Source organism: Pseudochaenichthys georgianus, chromosome 8 (genome assembly GCF_902827115.2).
Source record: "Pseudochaenichthys georgianus chromosome 8, fPseGeo1.2, whole genome shotgun sequence".
Lineage (NCBI taxonomy): Eukaryota > Metazoa > Chordata > Actinopteri > Perciformes > Channichthyidae > Pseudochaenichthys > Pseudochaenichthys georgianus.
Window position 1 is genome coordinate 20,183,226 of NC_047510.2, and position 20,911 is coordinate 20,204,136.

Sequence of the window (20,911 nt, forward strand, 5' to 3'; positions counted from 1 at the left end):
AATTATAGCTGAAAAACTTCAGGTGATATTCAAACTGAATGGATATTCAGCAGCCTATTTCTAAGCGATACCACTAACATTTAGCTAGCCTGCTGAATTAAAGAAACTCAATTCAATAGCCAGATAATATCTGTAGGAAATACACAATTGTACCAGTAGATGTTTCCATCATAATTGTATGCCTTTCAAAGCATCCAAACAAACACATTTACAGTCATTATCAAGCCCTTTTAGGCACGCCATGGCCCAAAGTGGCTCCCCAACTTATTAATATTTGAGGAAATTGGGTAAACTTAAACATTACCATAAAACATTATGCTATTCTAAAAAGTCAGTATCAACAGGAAAATAAAAAATATGATTTTACCACAATGCACAATGCAATCAAGATGCACGCCTGATGGATCGATGAGGCACAATTTGATTATTTTCTAATTTCCCAAAGTGATATTTATGCTGCAGTGGTAATTCAATTAAAAAACAATTCTTTCTGACCTTAAATAGATCCAGTGGGTGTTCTTCGCAGTCATGCTGAAGGAAAATTCACCAAATTACCAATGAAAAATGAGCTCCTGCTGGTTGCTGGCATAACTTTGGCTGCACTCTTTATCCTGCTGCTTGTGTCGGTTTGATGCTGCTCCATTCAACGCCAAATATACACATTTAGTGCCAGTAAACCTTCATTATTGTATCTCAGAAAGAGCTATACATTGTGGATCAACATAAAGAGTCAGTGCAGAGCCTTCCTATACTCTCTCCTTCTTTCTGTGCCAAGGAAGAGGTGTTGTTTGTTTGTGGAAGAAAGTGTATGTATATAAAATTAGTAAAACAGTTTGACTGCTGCTATTCTTTTGTGAACATGATCTGCCAGCATCCCAGGGATTAACGAACACAAATCAAAAGGTCATTCAGTTCAAATGCATTTTTATCAAGAATAGATGCTGCCTTCCAATTTTACACTCAGGGTTACAATAAGGGATATGAGGTCATACAAGTGCATACAATGATTCTGGAAGCCCAAGTGTCTCTTTTGTTTCTTAAGGATGACATGATTTCAAATGAGTAGTGCAGCATGGTATGAATGGGCAGCCTGGCACGGCACTGTGTCCTGACTCACATAGAGGGAGGGGGGCTCATGACTGAAGACTGAAACAGTAACTGGAGTTAAGGAGGCTGCAAGTCAGAGCAAAGGCAAGACATTAGCAAACGATCCCTGCTGTAGGATCTTACACTGTGTAGATATATATGATAACCGCTAATGATGGTTAGTGTTCTCAATCAGGTTTCTCTCCTGAGTCTGGGTTGCCGTAAGTCCAGACAATAACTTTGTTGTTGCACACAAAACTACTGCTTTAAATCTATACTTTTTGCAAGACCCAATCACAATAGGGATTACAGATGATATCTGTCATATCCAATTATATTATGATTTACCCTTGTGCCTCACTTTAGAAAACCGACTCTAAAGTTGTGGAAGACAAAAAACGTCAAAAAATGTGCCGAAGAACTGCCATACACATCATTCTCTTCTTTCACTGAGTTCAATCTTTTAAATCAATTAATAGCTGCAATGCCTCTAGTGTGGACTATAGCAACTAGCATGCTTTGCCCCCACAGGGCAAACATAAGAACACGACTCAGTCCGTTGTAACATTTCAAAGATTTACATTTTTGAGAAAGGTCAAGAAAATAGTTCAATGCAATAATGGTGGTCAAAAAAGTGAACCGTAATGCCTTTCAATGAGAATATTGTATCCTTAACAATATGAGTGCCTGTTTTTTTGCCATACTATTTTTAGTGTAACTGTGAAATAGGTATTTGCTGATTAAAATGAAAGGATGTTACTAATTGTTAATACAAGCCTTTCCATTTCAACATTTTATTTGAGGATTTATTTGAATGCTCTTTTGAAACTTTCCACTTCAATTAGCATTTTATAGCCATTTGGCAATTTTTGATGATTATGAATTTGCATTTCACTTTTTATTTGAGTACTTTGATTTTAATTCTCCAAATGTCCCTTTCCATTCAAGTTGCCAGTTCATAGACAAAACCAAACATCCTTAAATATGGACTACTACACCACCTGGTGGAAATCTACAAAACGTGAGGTCAGTAGGCTAGATGTTCAACCACCAATATCAAGTATTTAACCTGCCATAGACTGTGTAAAATAATCGGTTATCACCTTTTATTTTTTATTTATTTTTTATTTATTTTTATTTTTGTATTGCTTTTTAATTAATTCTACCGTGTTGTGTAATGTTTATTTATACTGTTCATGCTCACTACTTGTAGCACTTCGGGATTTGCATTCAAATATGAAGTGCTTTATAAATGGAACTCATTATTATTATTATTACATGGTTTCGATCAATCAAAATCACTTGTGGACATGTTTGGGGGTTTACACAGGGCTGAAGAGGGCCTTTAAATTATATCTTTTGTTCTCTTTTTTACTAATGATGACGAGTAGGCCTTTATTTCACATAGAACTTTTGTCACTACATGATGTGAAAATTGTATGGCTAATTGTGGCCGATCATGGAATTCAAAACAAAACTCCTCCATTTATAAATAGTAAAGTACAAAATATTCTGAAAAGTGGCCTATTTCATCACTTCCCTGGTGGTCTAGTGGTTAGGATTCGGCGCTCTCACCGCCGCGGCCCGGGTTCGATTCCCGGTCAGGGAACGACTGTTTTGGGCCGAAAGTTTCTGAATTAGCACCGTGGTCTGAAAGAAGGTGATATCTGAAGAGGTTTCTGTACCGAAGTTCCCTCGAGAAATATAGTCATGTGAATGAAGCAACACATAGGTATTTTCAACGCATGGAATTACTCTGCTTTCGTCCAGGACACCAATTGGATTCCTTCAACTAAATAGCATAATTTAATACACATTTGTAAGTCATTATCAGACCAATTAGTGGTTCAAACATCACTGAGATGATTAAGAGAGATTTTATAACCTATAGTAGTCAAAAAAATCTAGTTAACCCATTTAATCCCATTGGTCACAAAAATGACCGTAAAACATATTTTCACTTATAAAGCTCGATAAATGTTACTGAATTATATATCAATGTATTTCCAGAAAATATTGGATAAATAAAGGGTCTCAAAGAAATATGTGCAGTGTCACATGTTTAGTGTAAATTGTCTGACTGGAGCTGTTCACTTCCTGGTTGCACCAAGTGAAGAGGATGGCTGCCTCAAAGCTCCCAGAAAAACAAAGAATGTTAAGAATGTAAAGAATGTTAACGTAAAGATAGAACAATGATTTTTGGTCAACATAATCTTTAAGGTATCTAGTATTGATAAATGGATTTGCAATAACTTAACTTTGTTCAATGTGGAAACAGAAAGATAAAACATGTTGACGGCAATAATAGTGACCGGCGGGATAACACAGTGCATCTAGGTATACACATACATAGTCTGTTAACCTAATTTCTTACTGTGTTGTTTCTTTTAGCTTTACCTTGAGTCAAGTACTGGATATGTTGGATCTAGGCGACAGCCCAGATAAGGCATGCAACATTACAGTTATCCCTCAAACTGAGAAAGATGCTTTCCTCAGTGATTGTGATAGCGATGGGTCAGATATGGACTATGAGGGGGAGTCAGGTCATTTGCCAGCCAAGCTGTTGAATGCATAAAGCTGAACTTTAGCAAACTGATCATGACGGGAACAACGTTATCAACTAGAGAATGCAATTCCTGAAGAAATTGCTATGTGGGATTGCTTTATGCTGAAAAGCTGACGCTAAACTGCTATGCTGAAATGTAATGTGTAAGAAGAAAGTGAAGAATTTAGATTGAAATGATACATGAACACTGGGGGCTTGAATGTGTGATGGGAGAAGAAAAGAAATTAAAAAGGCTTGGAAAAGCAGCAGAATATTTGATTTGCAAACTTTTGAACTAACTTGATGGTGAATGATCTGTCCCCATGCCAATGGCATTTGATGACATCCCATAATACGCTTAGATGCGTTGATGGCTGCATCGTTACCAAACCTGTGAAGTTTTGGGCCATTTGGAGCATTTCCACTGAAGTTATGAGAAAACCGTGTTTAATGGCGAGCATTGTGTTGCCATGGCAACAGCATTTTAAGAAATCTCACAACTGTCCCGTAGATGTCTTCACGGCTGGACTGTTAGCACACATGTGAAATCTGAGCACTTTTTGAACATTTTCATAGAAGTTATAACGACATCGTCTTTTATGGCGAGGGATGGGTTTCCATGGAAACAGCATATGATGACAACCCATAATTGACGTAGAGCTGTTGAGGGCTAGACCGTTAACAATTATCTGAAGTCTGGTGCGGTTTTGACCCTTTTCATAGGCGTTACGACAACATCGTGTTTTATGGCGAGGGATGCGTTTCTATAGAAACGGCATATGGTGAGATCTCAGATTTGACATAGAGCTGTTAAGGCATGGAGAGGTGATATACAGGTGAAGATTGTGGGACAATCGGACCGTGTCCATTGGAGTTACAGCGACATCGTGTTTTATGGCGAGGAATGCGTTTCCATGGATGACACCCCATAATGACACCCCATAATTGACGTAGAGCTGTTGAGGGCAGTACCATTAACCATTATCTGAAGTCTGCTGCTCTGAGCCTGTCAGTTGGAGTTATGACATCATCGTGTTCTATGACACAGGTGTTTATATTTGAGCTAACGACGTGTCCAGAGATCGAAGGTTTCCATGGTGATGTGCAGTAATCAGTGAGAGGAAAGCATTTTAATTGTTCTGAATGAGAGATACACCTCTTACATGTGAACGTTTTGTTGAAGAACCGTAACAGATATCTGTGAAATTTCAAAGTGTGAAGCATGTCAAGGAACTTGAGCATCTGTTGTGTACTTTCAGGTTAATAATGTGGCCTTTTTGGCAGATTAACTAAAGGCGTGCGGCTGCTGTGGTGGGGAAAGATGAGGCTGAATTTACAATGGGGTTTAATAGAGACATGTTGAACGTTTTTGTCACTTCATGCCCTCAAGAGTTATTTTGTTTAATTATTTTGCTTTTTCAATTTTTCAAGCTATGAGATGTCTTCCTACGTTTCTCATGAAAATATTATTCCAACAGGATTTTTCAAAGATGTTTTGCCTTGCATGGCCTCAGATCTACTTCATATAGTAAACACATCTCTTCACTCAGGTATTTTTCCACAGGCCCTGAAAACTGCAGTCATTAAACCGCTCTTAAAAAATAATCATCTAGATGCTTCAGTAATGAACAATTACAGGCCCATATCAAACCTCCCATTTCTAGGTAAGATCATTGAAAAAGTGGTTTTTCAACAGTTGAGTAATTTCTTGCATTTAAATAACTGTTTTGATGTGTTCCAGTCAGGCTTTCGTCCAAACCACAGCACTGAGACTGCTCTTGTAAAGGTCTTTAATGACATCCACTTAAACACAGACAGTGGCAGAACTTCAGTGTTAGTATTATTAGATCTCAGTGCTGCGTTTGACACTGTTGACCACAGCATATTACTAGACCGACTGGAAAACTGGGTGGGACTTTCGGAAACAGTTCTAAATTGGTTTGAATCCTACCTAAAGGACAGAAACAACTTTGTTGCTATAGGTACATACACATCTGAGTTGACAAATATGATATGTGGGGTTCCTCAAGGCTCCATCTTGGGGCCTCTTCTCTTTAACATCTACATGCTACCACTGGCTCAGATAATGAAAAAAAAAAAAAAAAAAAAGTTACCATAGCTATGCAGATGACACACAAATCTACGTAACAATTCCACCAGGAGACTATGCTCCAATTCAAACACTGAGTAAGTGCATTGAACAAATCAATGACTGGATGTGTCAGAACTTTCTCCAATTAAACAAAGATAAAACTGAGGTAATGGTTTTTGGAGCAAAGTCAGAACGTATAAAAGTGAGCGCTGAGCTTCTGTCTGCAATGTTCAAACCAACAGATAAAGCCAGAAATCTAGGTGTAGTCATGGACTCTGACCTGAGTTTCAACAGTCACATTAAAACAGTTACTAAATCAGCCTACTATCACCTAAAGAATATATCTAGGATTAAAAGACTAATGTCACAGCAGGATTTGGAAAAACTTGTCCATGCTTTTATCTTCAGTAGACTGGACTACTGCAATGGTGTCTTCACAGTTCTCACTAAAAAATCTATTAGGAAGCTGCAGCTGATTCAGAACGCCGCTGCTCGAGTCCTCACTAACACTAAGAAAGTGGATCACATCACTCCTGTTCTGAAGTCTTTACACTGGCTTCCTGTGTGTCAAAGAATAGATTTCAAAATACTGCTGCTGGTTTATAAAGCACTGAATGGTTTAGGCCCAAATTACATTTCTGACCTCCTGCTAAATTATGAACCATCCAGATCTCTCAGGTCTTCAGGGACTGGTCAGCTTTCTGTCCCCAGAGTCAGAACTAAACATGGAGAAGCAGCGTTCAGTTATTATGCTCCAAATATCTGGAACAAACTCCCAGAAACCTGCAGGTCCGCTGCAACTCTTACTACTTTTAAATCCAGGCTGAAGACTTTTCTTTTTGTCGCTGCTTTTAATTGAACTATTCATATCTTAGACTGCACTGTAACTGTAATGTATTTTTTCTTTTAATGTTTTAAATTTAAACTTAATTAATTTCTCCATGACATTTATGATAGGGACTGCTCGAAAGTAGGATATTTGGGATATCCATCGTAGCCAGGGTTTACGATCAGTTTTTGGGTGATTTGTACTCAGGAACAAGTATCACATCACCGACGGGTGAAAAATAGTGTTTTGATAACACGGGGTGTTCAGGTAACAATTAAAGACTTCGTTATGGTACGCAAAGCAGAGTAGGGGGCTAGTACACCCTCCTGAGTGTCCGATTGTGGATGTCATGCGAGCATAACATGGTGAAAACAATCAGTCTAAATTAACAATTGGGACGGAAATGTTCGGATTTCCAAAGGGAGGTTCTGTGAATAAATAAAAAATCAAGAACCGAAATAATTGAACTATTCATATCTTAGACTGCACTGTAACTTTTATCTTTTAATGTTTATTTTATTAGCTTTTCTTTTTAATGACTGATTTGAAATGCCATTTTCTTAATGTCTTTCATTTTTTGTTTTTCTTTTAATGTTTCTTTTATTATCTTTTACTGTTTTTAAATGCCTTTGTCTGAATGTCTTTCATTTTTTTAAAGCACCTTGAATTGCCTGGTGCTGAAAGGTGCAAAATAAATAAACTTGCCTTGCCTTGCCTTACCAAGGTCTGAACAATGTTTAATATCTCTAAAAGTACGAATCAGATTTAAAAGTTGTGTTACACGAATAATGTCAGAAAGATGTGTAACATTTTAAAGTTGGAATGAGGTGAAAGTATGAAGGAACAGTTAGCAGTTGAAGTTGCATGAAGATTGTTCAAGAGTTTCTCCATTGACCTCCATGTAAAAAAGTTGATGAATTATGGGATGTACCTCTGGAATTATGAAAGTTATGAATAAGAAAAGAAATAGCCATCGATTCCCGACCGAGCTGAACGTTTTGATGTTTGAACGGAATTTCTGCGATGTGGAATGTGGGAGAAGAAGAGGTGCAAAATAACCCGGCGGAATAATAAAGAATGTTGTGCGTAGCATAACAAGTAGTGGGAATGCTGATACCACTACTTGTAAATAATGATTACATCCCCCTCACCACTACTCCTTCCACACACCCCTCCACTGTTCATGATAAAGAGCCAGTGGCCTCTATGAGCCAGAAGGTCCAGTCAGAAAAGCCAAGAGCAAAGCTGCAGGTTGTCAAACATAAAGATCGATTGTTCAAACAATCGAAGAGGCCCGCCTCCACTGTTATTCCAAAACACACAGTATACAGCCCAAACGCAGTGGCGGAGCTGGGGGGTGGCTGGATCCTGGCCACCCTATTGGCCACCCCAAACACATTAAGAAAAAAATGTTTAAGTAACCTTTCATCATTCATCAATAATTAACATTAATAGGACGTTATATCGATAATGTAATCACTAAACTTACAATCCATTTAGCTTATTTTCTTCCAAAAGTTAATTATCCAAAGCCTCTGTACACCCCCTTCTATTTACATGTAATGGTTTGGTCCTGCCTCCAAACGCGGTACAGCACCACCGGCACTTTCTAGCAGAGAGTGAGAGCATGTTAGGAGCAGGGATGCTAGTACATACGTGTGTGCCATGTCTCAACGACTCACAAAGTCAGGCTTTCAAAAGAGAAAAGAAAGGAGAGAAAGACAAGAGAGAGGGATTAAAAGGCGACAGTATGTCACCCAGTTTTTCAAAGAAAATGTGAGTGTGGTCCATGAGTGGTGGAAATGTGTCTGTTAGCTAAGCGTAGTCCATTGTAAATAATAATTGTTATGTTTTTTTTACTAAGCTGACATTAAGTACTGTTAATATCTATAAAGAAAATGCAGAGGTTTTTAATTTCACTGCTCTTTTAGCTGACATTTAACAAATACAGGTAGATTTTTAGCAGCTATTCATACTAAATCAGTTGTCCCTCCCCCTGGTGCCAGGACCAACAGATCCATCTCGAGGCTCAGCAGCCCTGTCCCCCCATAAGTGTTATATTTTCACAGCTCAGTGTCAGTAAATAGTGTGCGGTTAGTATTGGACTACAAGATAGATGCAACCCTGTACAGGTAGTAGGAGTTATTTAAAGCATAAATGAGGCGTGTGGCGCAGTGGATAGAGCCTTGGTGTTGGGATCAGGGGGTCACAGCAGGTTCAAACCCCACTGCAGTCAGCATTTCATTGTATCCCTGGGCAAGACACTTCTCCCCAAAATTGCTCCTGTGGGATTGTTACAGTATTGAGTATGTTAGTCGCTTTGGATAAAAGCGTCTAACAAGTAACATGTAATGTAAAAAATGAGTTGGTTGGGTTCTGGAGGTGTGGTTACAGCAATTGTGCTTGGTTGGCGTGTCCTGGGCCTGGTGGTGGGGCCCAATATGATATATTTTCATGGGGCCCAAAATCCCTGGCGGCGCCCCTGGTTGTGTGAGTGTATGGCCAGAGGACAGGACCTATAAACACATTTACTACCGAATAGCATTGTGAGGCTGAACAAAAGGACCTTTTGACTACGTAAATGTAGTCTTTTAAAAAAACAAAAACATTTACTGACTTTTTTAGGATAGCTTAATGTAATGTTGTAAAATTACAACCGGGGGCCTTACAGGGTTATGGGCTATTGTTTATTGTTATTTACTTTAAGATGTTTATTCTTAACCTATCATTGAATTTAAAAACTCTTATTTAACTGATGTGTGTGTGTCTCTGTATTCCTGATGACACACTGAGAGAATGAGCTCATAGTGCTGCTGATCATCATAAACTAAACAGTCTGTATATTGCATTACATTTGTATAATTTAAGCTTCGTTGATACTTTGCCTGCGGGAATACGAGAAAAATAGTTAGATATACTGAATATTATTTGATCTATTCCACCACTTAATCCCAAATAATGTAGAGGTGTGTTGTAGGTGCCTTAAATAACCCCTTATCTTCTAGTGAGGTGTATTATTATGTTCATATAATAGTGATTTCAATGCCACCCCAAAATGATCACTGGTTCCATCCTGGCCACCCCACTGAAAATGTCCTGGCTCCGCCACTGCCCAAATGCTGCAGAATGTATAAAACAAAGTTGCCCTGATCCAATGGATGTTTTCTTACTAATGTATCCACCTACCCTAAGAGAGATCACCATTGAAATGTCCAACCTCTACTCCACCCAGACCAAGGACCAGCAACTGTATCTGAGTATGGAGGAGCTCCTCACATTTTATGGGATCCTTATCACCTCTGGGTACAGCTCTGTTCCAAGAAGACACATGTACTGGTCACTTGACAGTGAGTGATGTACACAATGAAAGCATTTCAGATGCAATGCAGAGAAATCGCTTTGATTAAATAATGGCCTCAATTCATGTGGTTGACAACACAAAGATCAATGACGACCCATTTTTTAAGGTTAGACCCATCTTCTCCGAGCTCAATCAGTCATACAAAGTCATGCCATTTCAGGAATGGCTGTCGGTGGATGAGAGCATGATCAGATACTATGGTCGCCATGGATGTAAGCAATTCATAAGAGGTAAACCAATCCGCTTTGGTTACAAACTATGGAGCCTTGCCTCGTCCAGTGGTTACATGCATCACATGGAGCCATATGGTGGATCCCACACTCTCCTCCCTGAGACGGGGTTAGGTCAGGGACCCAGTGTTGCCCTTAATCTTGCAGAGCAAGCTCAGGTGCCTCAAGGTTGAAAATTCATCCATGACAACCTCTTCACTTCTCTTGGACTCCTTGATGAAATGACAAAAAGAAGCTCTGGAACAATGAGGCAAAATCGTCTGTTTGATGTCCCAGTTCCTGGAACTAAAGAGTAGATCGCGTTCACACCGGAGTAAATCCCTGAGCGAGGATTACGCAAATGAAGCCGCTGATGTCACTTCTTCTTCTTCTGCTTTGGGTTTACTGGCAGGCCGAAAACAACTTCACGGCGTATACTGCCACCCGAAGTCCCGGGTAAATCGCCAGAAGTGCCAACACCTCCTCACTACACCGCTCCCACGTTTTATTTTGTGTTGCCATAAGTTAGTCTCTCTCCACTGGTGCACTGGGCTAATGCTAATAATGCTAATGCAAGCAAATAAAATGGCGGCTTCACAAAACTTTTCGGAGTTTTAAAGGGCTTGTTTTGTAATTCGCCCAACCAATCAGAATTTGGAACCTTTTCCTCCCCAGGAAAGTACCACCTCTCTAGCAGGGACTGAAAAGGGGTGAAAGGTTTCGCATGAACTAGGTTCTAGTTCCAGATCTTTTTGGTGTGAAAGCAAAATCCCAAGAACTATCGGAACTATTCCTGGGAAAAGTACTCCGGTGTGAAAGCGCCCATTGATCTGCCCACCTTCTCAAGGATAGTGGCACAGTCACTTATGCAAAAGTTTGGCACAAAACCACTGAGCCAGCCAGGGCAGGAGATCTCTGCTGGCAGCTACTGTTGAATATCAGGCAAGATATGACAAAGCTTCTCACTGGCCAATCAACACGATGCATCGGTTCCAGAGATGTCGTCACTGTGACAATCACACTGCCTATGCATGTGAGAAATGCAAAGCACCACTGCACATTCAGTGCTTCAAGATGTACCATGGACAGTAGACAGGGAACTATAAGTGAATGCAAAGAGGCTGTAATAGCTATTTTTTTTAAAAACAAAGCAGACACAATAAAGGCTGTGGAGATGCAGTACGAAGGACAAGTCCATGACAAAGGGGAAAAGTCCAAAATGACTGGATGGTTTTGGAAAAGAAGTTCAAGTTAATCAAACAGTAGATTGTAGTTCAAAATAGTGATGCACAAACTAATCGTGCACTTGGTTCTCAAATCTCAAGCCTATGATATATATAATATTGCATTTTTGCAATTTTTGTTCAGTGTAGGACGCCTATTCAACATGCTACCTTTTCTAAATGTTACCTTTTATGTTCAATGTGAATGAATCACACAAGTGGCTGGACAGTTGTTTGTGAATGTTGCAGTAAAATAACAGAAATACAATGTTACAACAAATATTGTACTAAAGTAAAAGTTCAAATGTTACAACAGATGTATAATATTAATGTTTCCATACGTGTTGCACTAAAATAGAAATGTTGAAACACGTTGATGGTTGTTCATATTTGTGTTGCATCAGGAATTTTGTTATGTAAAAAGTCTAACTAGAATTTGATGGGGATCGCCAGTGACAGAGTTTTAAATGTGTAGATAACTAGGCTTGGATGTATACAAATTTGGATGACTGCATAGGAGAAGTATGCAAATTCCATATTATTATTTTTTCACGGCAACACAATCCCACCGGTCACAATTGTGACCGGCAATACAAAATAATTTAACTACTTTTCCATCAATTTTTTTTAAAACAATGATTGATTTTTTCAAAGGGTTACTGATGACACAATATATGGATATTTTCATGTCTGGGAAAAATGTAGTATTAAAGATGTTCAGTCCTATAACTCCGTATTATTAAAGGCATCACACATTACATTAATATTTCAATTTAATTCTGTCGTTTTTTAAGTTTGCATATACAACATAATGCATAAAATCACCCACAAGAAAACATTAAGACAAAAGTGGAATTTTCAACTTTAATCACATTATTAACAATTCTATAAGTAATAAAGACTCGGCCCATTCATCCCTCGAACTTGATACAGTATCTGGTATTCTTTAACATAGGGAATGGTTTCCATATCCCTACAGCATAATCTTTCTTTCTGTGAAAAGTTAAACGTACGCACACAGAATGACCAACTGAATAACTTGGCACCACGGCCATTATTTCTGTAGCTTGTTGGCTACACAAATATCAGACAGACACATGAGCAGACAAAGGACAAGCACACAGCGGGGCAGCCACTTGTGCAGGCAGTGTGCCTGACAGTTCAGTCCGAGTTGAACCGCCCCATCTGACGCTGTCAAGAGACAATGTTAAAGTCAGAAGGCATTTCTTTGTTTCCAGGGATCCTCCTCTTTGTCGTGTAAAAAAAAAAAAGATTGAAGAGAACGAAGGATGAAGTGCACAAGCAGCGACATTTTGGAGAATAGGTGGCCACACAGATCTACTCCAACACAACTGTGCCGCCTGCTGCCTCCAGGGATGCTTTCAGTTTTTCTGCCTCTTCTTTGGATACATTGGCTCGGATTTCCTGGGGGAGAGCCTCCACTAGTTTTTTTGCCTGGTGTGGGATGACAGAGGAAAAAGATTTAGTAAACGGTTACCCAATCTGTGAAAACCGGAAATATGGCATTGTCATGAGCCAAATTCCAAAATATATTTTATACTTTTAATAAAAAGGTGCCCTGCAAAGTTTTCTTGAAGCTAAAGTTTCTGACCTTAGGTCTAACTAAATTGTTTACTTTATTTGTACTTGCAAAGAAAACTAATGAAAATGACAGATCCTTCATTGTTTGCTAACATGTAGCCCTCCTCTTGGTGTGTTGGTTCCTTTCTGCATTTCTTGGCACGTTATCGCCATCTACTGTCAATCTGCAGGAATGACTGGGTAGCAGCGACGTGCAGTCAGGGGAGGCAGAGCCTTAATAATAATAATAATAGTAAAATGTCTCCACTGATCTGTGTTGTAAATGTGATTTCTGTATGATTCCAATGGCTTTTTATAGTAAAAAGGATAGCATGGACTTTATCTTCAAGTCAAGGTAAGACAACAATTGTAAAGAAAATGGGATCTTACTAAGAGAGAGCAATCCAATATTTAAATGTTGGGTATCCTTTTGTTGAAGGGACTGTTTAAAATTAATCGAAACATCAGACTAAAAAAAGCTATATTTGTAAATCTGACTCTGAAAGAGTCAGTGCCTCACCATGAACCTCACCGCTGGGTAGCGTTACCTTACCAGTGGACCAAAGCTCCACAGGGCACCAACCTTTAAAGACTATGGTCAGACTGGACTGAGGACTGGTCATGAGACTTACCTGCACAAGATTCAAGCCTTGGATGCAGTTCTTCACCTCCTTTATAAGTTTCACTTTGTCAGCTGCCTTTAATTCTGTCAGTTTTACTATGAAGTGAGTCTGCTCTTTCTTGACTGGTACGTCCTCCTCTTCTGCGGCCTAGTTTCACACAAAGAAAAAATAATAGCAAATGTATTAGATCTCTTACATGACAACAAATCTGACAAAGGACCTACATGTTTTACCATAACAAGTCTGAAGTGTTCATTCAAAGTAGTAGTTTATGATTGTGTTGTAGCAGACAAAGTTATACTGTTAGGTGTTTCAATTTCCTCTACTCTCTGTACTTACTGGCGCAGATATAGCTGAGGCATGCATCGCCCCCATCGGCATCATCCCAACATCCTGAATGTTCAGAGTTTTCTGCAACCAACACAAACAGATCATTACCCAACATGTCACCACAGATATATCACAAACAATATCTGACAGGGGGGTAAGATGGGTTAGATTCAGTGACTTATTCCACTAACCTTGAGGAGCTCATTAAGGTCCGACACCTCTAATAAAGTGAGAGTGGCTATGTCGTTGACCAGCTGTTGGATTTTGGGAGGGTACAGTTTGGGCGCTCCGTCTAGTGGAGGGGAGGCGATGGTTTCTGAATGCGTGGCAGGACTGGTCTTCAGGAGTCTGAGAGCACACCAGGCTGGTGTTTGCCGCTGAAGCTGTGACCTGGAAAAATACAATATATTGAAAACAATTATTCAGAGTTTCAGATGAAGGACAGAGTCAACTGAGAGCATCTGCAGCAAAACATCTGGAATCGGCACACCAAATATTTGGGATGCATCTCACATGCCAGACATGCACTCCAACATGTATTTAATGGATGCATTTGCAGGGTTTCCCACACAGACTATACTTGGGCGGGCCGCCCAGGTATATTAACGGCCGCCCAAGTATATTTCCCGACCGATTTAGGTTTTATATATATATATATATATATATATATATTAGAGCCGGGACTCGATTAAAAAAATTAATCTAATTAATTAGAGGCTTTGTAATTAATTAATCGAAATTAATCGCATTTTTAATCAAATATACATATTTGACCTGAGAACAGTGAGAAGCAATTTTCACATGGATTTTACTCCAAGTGGTCTACAGTCCAAGTGCATGACATTAAGGATTTTGGGAGATGGCCCTGTGTGCCATCTAAGCTAATTTACAGATGACCCTGAGCCCAATAGAGATTGCCCTGAAAAATGCACGCGGACGAAATGGCACGAAGGGTTTGGGGGGCCTCCGTCCCCCTAGAGAATTTTGATTTTTGCAGGTCTTAGATGCTGTCTGGTGCATTCTCTAGACTGAATTATAAGATGAACCACCACAATATTATATTGTACAATTTCAATTTTATTCTTCATTTCACTTGTTTGTTTGTTCTTTGTTTGTGTTTGCTCGCTTGCATGCCCTGCATAGCTATAAGAAATACTTAAGTTGTTGGTCAAAACACTTTCCATCTGATGAAGGCAAATGCCTTCCCAGATGGAAAAAAGTAGAAAACATTACATTCAGTTATAACTGCCAAAACAAACATTATTTACACTATTATGGCCCCTGTTAAAAATGTTTGTAATGTTAACTACTGTAAGTTGGTCGAACGAATGCCTCCTCATCCGGAAGCTGACCGAGCAGACCCGAGCAGCAGTCGAGAGGAGCCGAGCGCATCCGCGAAGCACACGTCAGAGTTCCCGTTAGCCGGCAAATCTAAATATCTTCGGTCAAAATAATTTCCCTTTAGAGCAATACCGCTTCAGTTGCGCCACTTATGTGACAGACAAGAAGAGTATGTGACAGACAAGAATAGTCAACTCTAATGTCTAACACTTAATGTGGAGAAAGAGATGTCCTGTATGGGTTGATTGTGCGTTGATCTGTTGGTAATGCCTCGCGGTTCCGGTGGGCATGTAAACAAATGCATAATGCTGCGCTATACTTTGTGGCCTCATCCAGTTGCATAGCGACACTTATTGTGTAGTTGTCTTTTAATAAGCAGGTAGTCATATCATTAGCTAGAACTAGCTGGATCTGATCGATATGGACATAAACGCGAGTGAAGTCTAATCTGACGGGAGAGAGAGATCAGCTGCTGCTGACGAGTCGAGACTCGACACGCAGCTCTGCATAACCACATGCAGCGGTGAGCGGAACAAAACACACACTTCAGGTTAGAATATCACACGTAGCTATTGTAATTACCTCTCAAACTACCTAAACTAGTTATAGATATGTTTAGTTTCACTGTCGGGTCACTCATTACTGGATCCGCGAACTGCATGATACTGGCATAATAGATTGCCCGATCGGGCAACCAGCAGGTGAGGCTTCATTGCCCGAGCTAAATACTAGATGGCCCCGGGCCATCGGGCAGTCCTTAATGTCGAGCCCTGTAATCTTTTCTCAGACGTGGACTTACTTATCCTGGCCCTGAAACCAGTCATCTGGTTGAGTGTGGGTTGGGTCAGGGTGTGGTTCCTTGCACTCGGAGTCGGGCTAACATCCACGCTAGCTGCTACATGCTTTGCATTTAGGTGATACTTTAGGCTTGATGTGCTGCGGTGATATGCAAATTCTTTTTTGCATAATTTGCACACAACCGTGCTCTTGTCGACGCTTCCATCCGTCCGTTTTTTTAAAACAAAATTTCCCATCCATGGGGCCAACCAAAGCGGTCTCATCAGCTTGTTCGTTCATGTTTGACTATTGTTCACCGTGGTTTGTTGTTGTTTGAAGTCCCATGCTGAAGTCATGAAGTCATGTTAGTTGGTGCTCCAGTATAATCGGTACGCCTGAAACTCATCCAGTGAGAAACGTTCCGCTGTGCAAAAATAAGTGCGATTAAAGTGCGATTAAAATGCGTTAATTTTTTTAACGCGTTAATTTTTGTGTAATTAATTAATCTTAATTAACCCGTTAAAGTCCCGGCCCTAATAAATATATATTTTTGTTGTCCGTGACCACGACGCCATCTGTGATCAATTAACTTGTGGACAATGATCCCTCGCTCTACGCCTCCAGTACCCAGTCCCGGACTGGCCATCGGGAGGACCGGGGGGTTTCTGATGGCCTGGCCTGTTAAGTGGCCTGCCTCACACAGGGTGTACTGGCTGTCTACATGATGTGGTCTGCCTCCCACAGGGTGTACTGGCTGTCTACATGATGTGGTCTGCCTCACACAGGGTGACTGGCTGTCTACATGATGTGGCCTGCCGACATGGCCACTGTCATACAGATCATAAATCAAAGCCCGTGATTGGTCTCTGTGTGTCATTCAAGCTCGGGATAACCTCAGCTCAGGTGAGGTAAAGGACTCAGGTGAGGTAAAGGTTTGGTCACCATTTATGTAAACACATATTTCCATTTGAGAGGATAGTGATTAGTAAAATATGCATGAATAAAAAATAAAAAGTTAACTAGGTGAAAAAAGGTAAGATACACTTTTAAAACTTGTTAAGAGCTAAAGGCCCTGACACACCAAGCAGTCACCAGAGGACTAGCCGACGCTGAAGTCGGCTGTTGCCTGGCCGTGTTCTCCTGCGTTTTGGCCATGTGTCGCACGGGATCACACCGCACCGACTTCAGTGCGTGAGTGGCAATAACTCTCCTTACCAGCAGGCGGCGGTAGTGTGTATTCGTCATTCAAAAGAGGCAACAACCGGAAGAAGAAGAAGAAGAAGAAGAAGAAGAAGAAGAAGAAGAAGAAGAAGAAGAAGAAGAAGAAGAAGAAGAAGAAGAAGAAGAAGAAGAAGAAGAAGAAGAAGAAGAAGAAGAAGAAGAAGAAGAAGAAGAAGAAGAAGAAGAAGAAGAAGAGTATCTTTTCTCCGTAATATCATACAGAGCTGGCCTCTCCTGGATCAAGGTGATGAGCAGGTCTTCGTTTGCATCATTCCAGATCGCCATGATGAGATGAAAATGAATAGCAGTCTGTGTGTGCCTTCTTAAATCGTTTGTTTACATCCCTCACTTCCGCTTCGCTTCTCATGCACTGATTTGCTAGCTGAACAGCCAATCAGAGTGATTATTTGGTCCGACTGCCAGACCCGATGCATGGCCGATTCAACATGTTGAATCGGCCATGCATCGGGTCTGGCAGTCCAAATAAGGCGTGTCACGGTCGACGGTGCGGGACACACCAACCTGACTACGGCGCCGCGAATGCCTGACAGCCTCTGACTCCCAAAATCGGGTTGGTGTGTCAGGGCCTTTAAACTAGTCTTTGCTGCTGCCTCAAAGAGGAGAAGGGGGGAGAGGAGGGAGACAGGAGAGGCTGGTTCAGGAGCACGGACACACTCACAACTATAAATGAACCAAAAATAAATAATTAAACAAGTTTCAGTGTTTTTTTCATATTAGAAATGGGATGTTATTGGTTATGGCCATGATTTTATGATTATTGAAATGTATACAGTTCTGTTTCATATAGGTGTTCCCATAGATAGATCTATCTTTATTTTCCCCTCAAAGTGCACCAGATTGATGCATTTAACTCCAAAATAAATCTTACCGGGGGAGCATTCCCCCCGGACCCCCCTAGAAGATTTGAGGTCCACCCCCACTTAAAATCACTTATGTTCCTAAATACATTTACCATTTTTTTTTTTTTAAATAGTAACCCATGTCCATATGTTAATTTGTGGGTAGTAGATTTACTAGACTATAGGGCTATCACTATGGGCCCTGCCTGTACCTGTTCGCTCTGCCATCGTGTGAAGGGTCTGATAACAAGCGACCAACAGAAAGGTTAATGTTGTTGCACGTCACCTCAACCCCCCCACACACCCCGCTACCACCAGCCCCGCAAGTATATTTCAGATCTGTGGGAAGCACTGATTTGAATTACCAATGTACCACTGACCAGTTAATGCCAATCTTGCTATTTATATCTGCACATTATGTATGTTTGTGACCCCTTTAAAAAGAGTGTAGTTTAGAGAAACCTTATACAAGACCTGTTTAAATGATTACTCTTTATAAAACTGATTTGAATACTTTTAAGAGGTTGAAGAGGTGAAATAATGCAGTTATTTAAAAGACACAAGTATTAATGAAACCAAATGTGTATTAGCTTATCGACTGTTGGTAGGACAAATCATTAAATGAGCACCTATTCTGATTACTAGCTACTGACCATCTATTTCTTCTTTTTTTAATTTCAGGCAAAAATAACCAACATTCCTAAGCTTCTTCTGAGTTATGAGAAGTTGCCTTTTTCCCGTGTCTTTCGGAGGTGGATGAAATATTTAGATAATTTACTTGGGTTAAAATACCAACACCACACTGTAATAAATACTGTTACAAGAAAAGGTCCTGCATTAATATTCATAATAGAAGGTGAAATACAACAGTGTTAGCATGGAAATATACTTAAACCATCAAAAATGAAAGTACTAATTTGAATTCAGAATGGCCTCCTTTCTGAATAATGTAAATGTAATTACTGGAATATAAATTGTGATGCATTAATGTCTTCATCAATGGTGGAGCTTATTTTGTCTACTTTTTATGCTGATAGATAGTTCAATTTGAAAAACAGTAACACCATACTGTACTAGATTATTTTACATTAATAATTTGGTTTTCAGATAGATGGTTCACTCTGAGATGCAGTGGGAAAAAAAGTCATAGAAAATAGAAGTACTCAAATGTTATCTTAAGAACAGGACAGAGTAAATGCACTTGTAAGTGTTTGAGTTAAAGTCCTAAAAAGAGATATTAGAAGAAAGTCTGCCATTAAACCAGAATTACTTTGTTATGCTAACTTGCTAACCCCCTTGTGACCACTCACATATACCCTTTGACTCTTTATAGAGGGTGGGGGGGGGTGGGGGGGGTTACAGCTACATTAGGATGGGAAGCTATGCTCTCTGAGATGAACGCTTTGTTGTACAGACATCATCTACTACTGATAGTTGTGTTGGCTGCACTTGCACACGGTTGATCGCTGATCATGTAGCCTGTTAATCGTGTTTACTAAGGAGATGCCGCTTGCGGTTATTTGACCATCATAAACACAAATTACAAGGCACACGAGTGTGACCTTGGTGACGTTAGCCGGAAGAAAATGTCAAACTGCTGCTACTTTTAGATGTTACAACCACACTTAAGACGAGGACAACGCTTCTTAATGCCACTAAATGCTTACTATTGTGTTAAAGCAGTTTAAGGCTGTAAGGTTTAAGTTACTGCTGGCTAAAGCTAACGTTAGCTGACTTACTTAGCGCATTGCTACGGACTTTACAGCCATGCATCTTCAGCATTCAGACAAACTACGGTGACCAATGCATGTGTTACATCAAGATTAACCGGCAGCAGTCACCGGCTGTCTGCCCTTGAAGATGCAGGCAGTCAGACCCTGATGTACAGTTAACCGCTGCCGGTGTTACGCGACAGACTGCCTGCTGCTCTGTAACGTTACGTACCGTTGAGTGGTCGCCACAGCCCGCAGCGCGGTCCGGAGGCAGCGTCTGGTGCAGTACATGCTTGCTGAAGCCGTATATTCCGGTGTCCCTAAAAAATAAAACAAGTCTGTCACTTCGCTGTCTCCTCTCAGTCCCTCTGCCTCAAAAGCACATGGCGTCCTTTCCAATTCTGACTTACCCACAATGCATTGCGGGAGTCGTGACCTGCTCAAAAAAATACGGGAACCGCGGAGGGACAAAAGAAACCATATGTAAATAAATGTAATGCTGACATTGTACAGATTAAAGTAATACTGTTTAAAGGTGTATACGTTTATTTAAAGGAAGTTCTTTCATGAATACTACCTGCATTAATTACATACACGTATTTTCGGAAGAGGTGACTCTGAAATGATGCAGTTCCTGAGAACAAATTACTTGGCATTTTTTGTAGTAAGTAACATAATTCATTGGTTGAAAGCAATATCACCTAATCACACATAATTTTGGATTACTTAAAAATCAAACATTGAAAATATTGCACCTATGAGCTAAAAAATAATGTTTTTTATCACTAAAAAGCTCAAAACATTTAAAAAGAAAATGTTAATAATGCTGCATATTTAGCATGTATTTAATTTATAGTATTGTTTTTTATCATAAACGAAGTTTCATAATTTTAAAATTACCAAATGGAAATCAAAATAAATACTGGATTTATTAAATAAAGTCAGGGAAAGATTTTTGTTGTTTTTGCTCTCCTGTTAAATTGGGTAAATTCAGTCTGGTTCTGATTACCTTTGCATTCTTAGCATATTTTAAGATGTTGTATCTTGTCATGACCATGACCACACATTGGCAATGAAAACTCATGATTCAAACACATTCGGGTTCAATATGATAAAGCACA

At 39.9% G+C, this 20,911-nt stretch overlaps 1 protein-coding gene and 1 non-coding gene across 2 annotated transcripts; one reads left to right on the forward strand and one right to left on the reverse strand.

Moving 5' to 3' along the window:
• Positions 1-2,623: 2,623 nt before the first annotated feature.
• trnae-cuc (transfer RNA glutamic acid (anticodon CUC)) lies at positions 2,624-2,695 on the forward strand. The gene has a single exon. It is a non-coding gene; the product is annotated as a tRNA-Glu (tRNA).
• A 9,500-nt stretch (positions 2,696-12,195) lies between these two features.
• Positions 12,196-20,223, reverse strand: mrpl12 (mitochondrial ribosomal protein L12). Its single transcript, XM_034089309.2, has 5 exons — positions 20,023-20,223; positions 14,071-14,269; positions 13,889-13,960; positions 13,559-13,696; positions 12,196-12,800 (listed from the first exon to the last, which is right to left on the reverse strand). The coding sequence occupies exons 1-5, from the start codon at positions 20,079-20,081 to the stop codon at positions 12,684-12,686; spliced, it is 585 nt and encodes a 194-aa protein (XP_033945200.1). The 5' UTR covers positions 20,082-20,223; the 3' UTR covers positions 12,196-12,683.
• Positions 20,224-20,911: the final 688 nt, after the last annotated feature.

Coding starts and splice junctions, on each gene's coding strand:
- mrpl12 (XM_034089309.2), bottom strand. CDS start 20,081: ATGTACTGCACCAGACGCTGCCTCCGGACCGCGCTGCGGGCTGTGGCG. Junction 13,961..14,070: donor ACCTTAATGAGCTCCTCAAG/GTTAGTGGAATA, acceptor TGTTGGTTGCAG/AAAACTCTGAACATTCAGGA. Junction 12,801..13,558: donor AAGGCTTGAATCTTGTGCAG/GTAAGTCTCATG, acceptor ATCCCACACCAG/GCAAAAAAACTAGTGGAGGC.